The 747-nt window shown below is 64.9% G+C and overlaps 1 protein-coding gene across 1 annotated transcript in view; it reads left to right on the top strand.

The window, feature by feature from the left end:
• The window catches only part of SETD1A (SET domain containing 1A, histone lysine methyltransferase), a 27,260-nt gene that overhangs the window by 22,648 nt on the left and 3,865 nt on the right, over window positions 1-747 (top strand). The window contains 1 exon segment of the mRNA XM_006148269.3: window positions 4-746. Coding sequence (XP_006148331.2) covers window positions 4-746 — 743 coding nt within the window.

The following is a 747-nucleotide window of genomic DNA, read 5'->3' as shown; positions in this document are numbered from 1 at the left end:
GAGCGCCCCTCTTCTCCCATCCCCCTCCTGCCCCCACCCAAAAAACGACGGAAAACTGTCTCCTTCTCTGCCGTGGAGGATGTGCCAGCCCCAGAGCCACCCCCAGCTGCCCCGCCGCAGGCCAAGTCTCCTGGCCCTGTCTCTCGAAAAGTCCCTCGTGGCGTGGAGCGGACCATTCGTAACCTGCCCTTGGATCACGCATCTCTGGTCAAGAGTTGGCCTGAGGAGGTGTCCCGAGGTGGGCGTGGCCGGGCTGGAGGTCGAGGCCGCTCCACTGAGGAAGAAGAGACAGAACCGGGGACAGAAGTAGACCTGGCTGTACTGGCCGACCTGGCTCTGACCCCAGCCCGGCGAGGGCTGGCTGCTCTGCCCACTGGCGACGACTCAGAGGCCACAGAGACATCTGATGAGGCCGATCGCCCTGGCCCATTGCTCAGCCACATCCTCCTGGAGCACAACTATGCCCTGGCTGTCAAACCCACACCCTCCACGCCAGCCCCTCGGCCTCCAGAGCCAGTTCCTGCCCCGGCCGCACTGTTCAGCTCCCCAGCAGACGAGGTTCTGGAGGCCCCTGAGGTGGTAGTAGCTGAGGCAGAAGAGCCCAAACAGCAGCCACAACTGCAGCTGCAGCCAGAGGAGGGCGAGGAGGAAGAGGAGGAGGAAGAAGAGGAATCCGAGTCCTCTGAGAGCAGCAGCAGCAGCAGCAGTGATGGGGAGGGGGCCCTGCGGCCGCGCAGCCTCCGCTCC

This window comes from Tupaia chinensis, unplaced genomic scaffold (assembly GCF_000334495.1).
Source record: "Tupaia chinensis unplaced genomic scaffold, TupChi_1.0 Scaffold000231_1, whole genome shotgun sequence".
Lineage (NCBI taxonomy): Eukaryota > Metazoa > Chordata > Mammalia > Scandentia > Tupaiidae > Tupaia > Tupaia belangeri.
The sequence above is the reverse complement of the archived record's forward strand: the minus strand, read 5'-3'. Positions and strand labels throughout refer to the sequence as shown.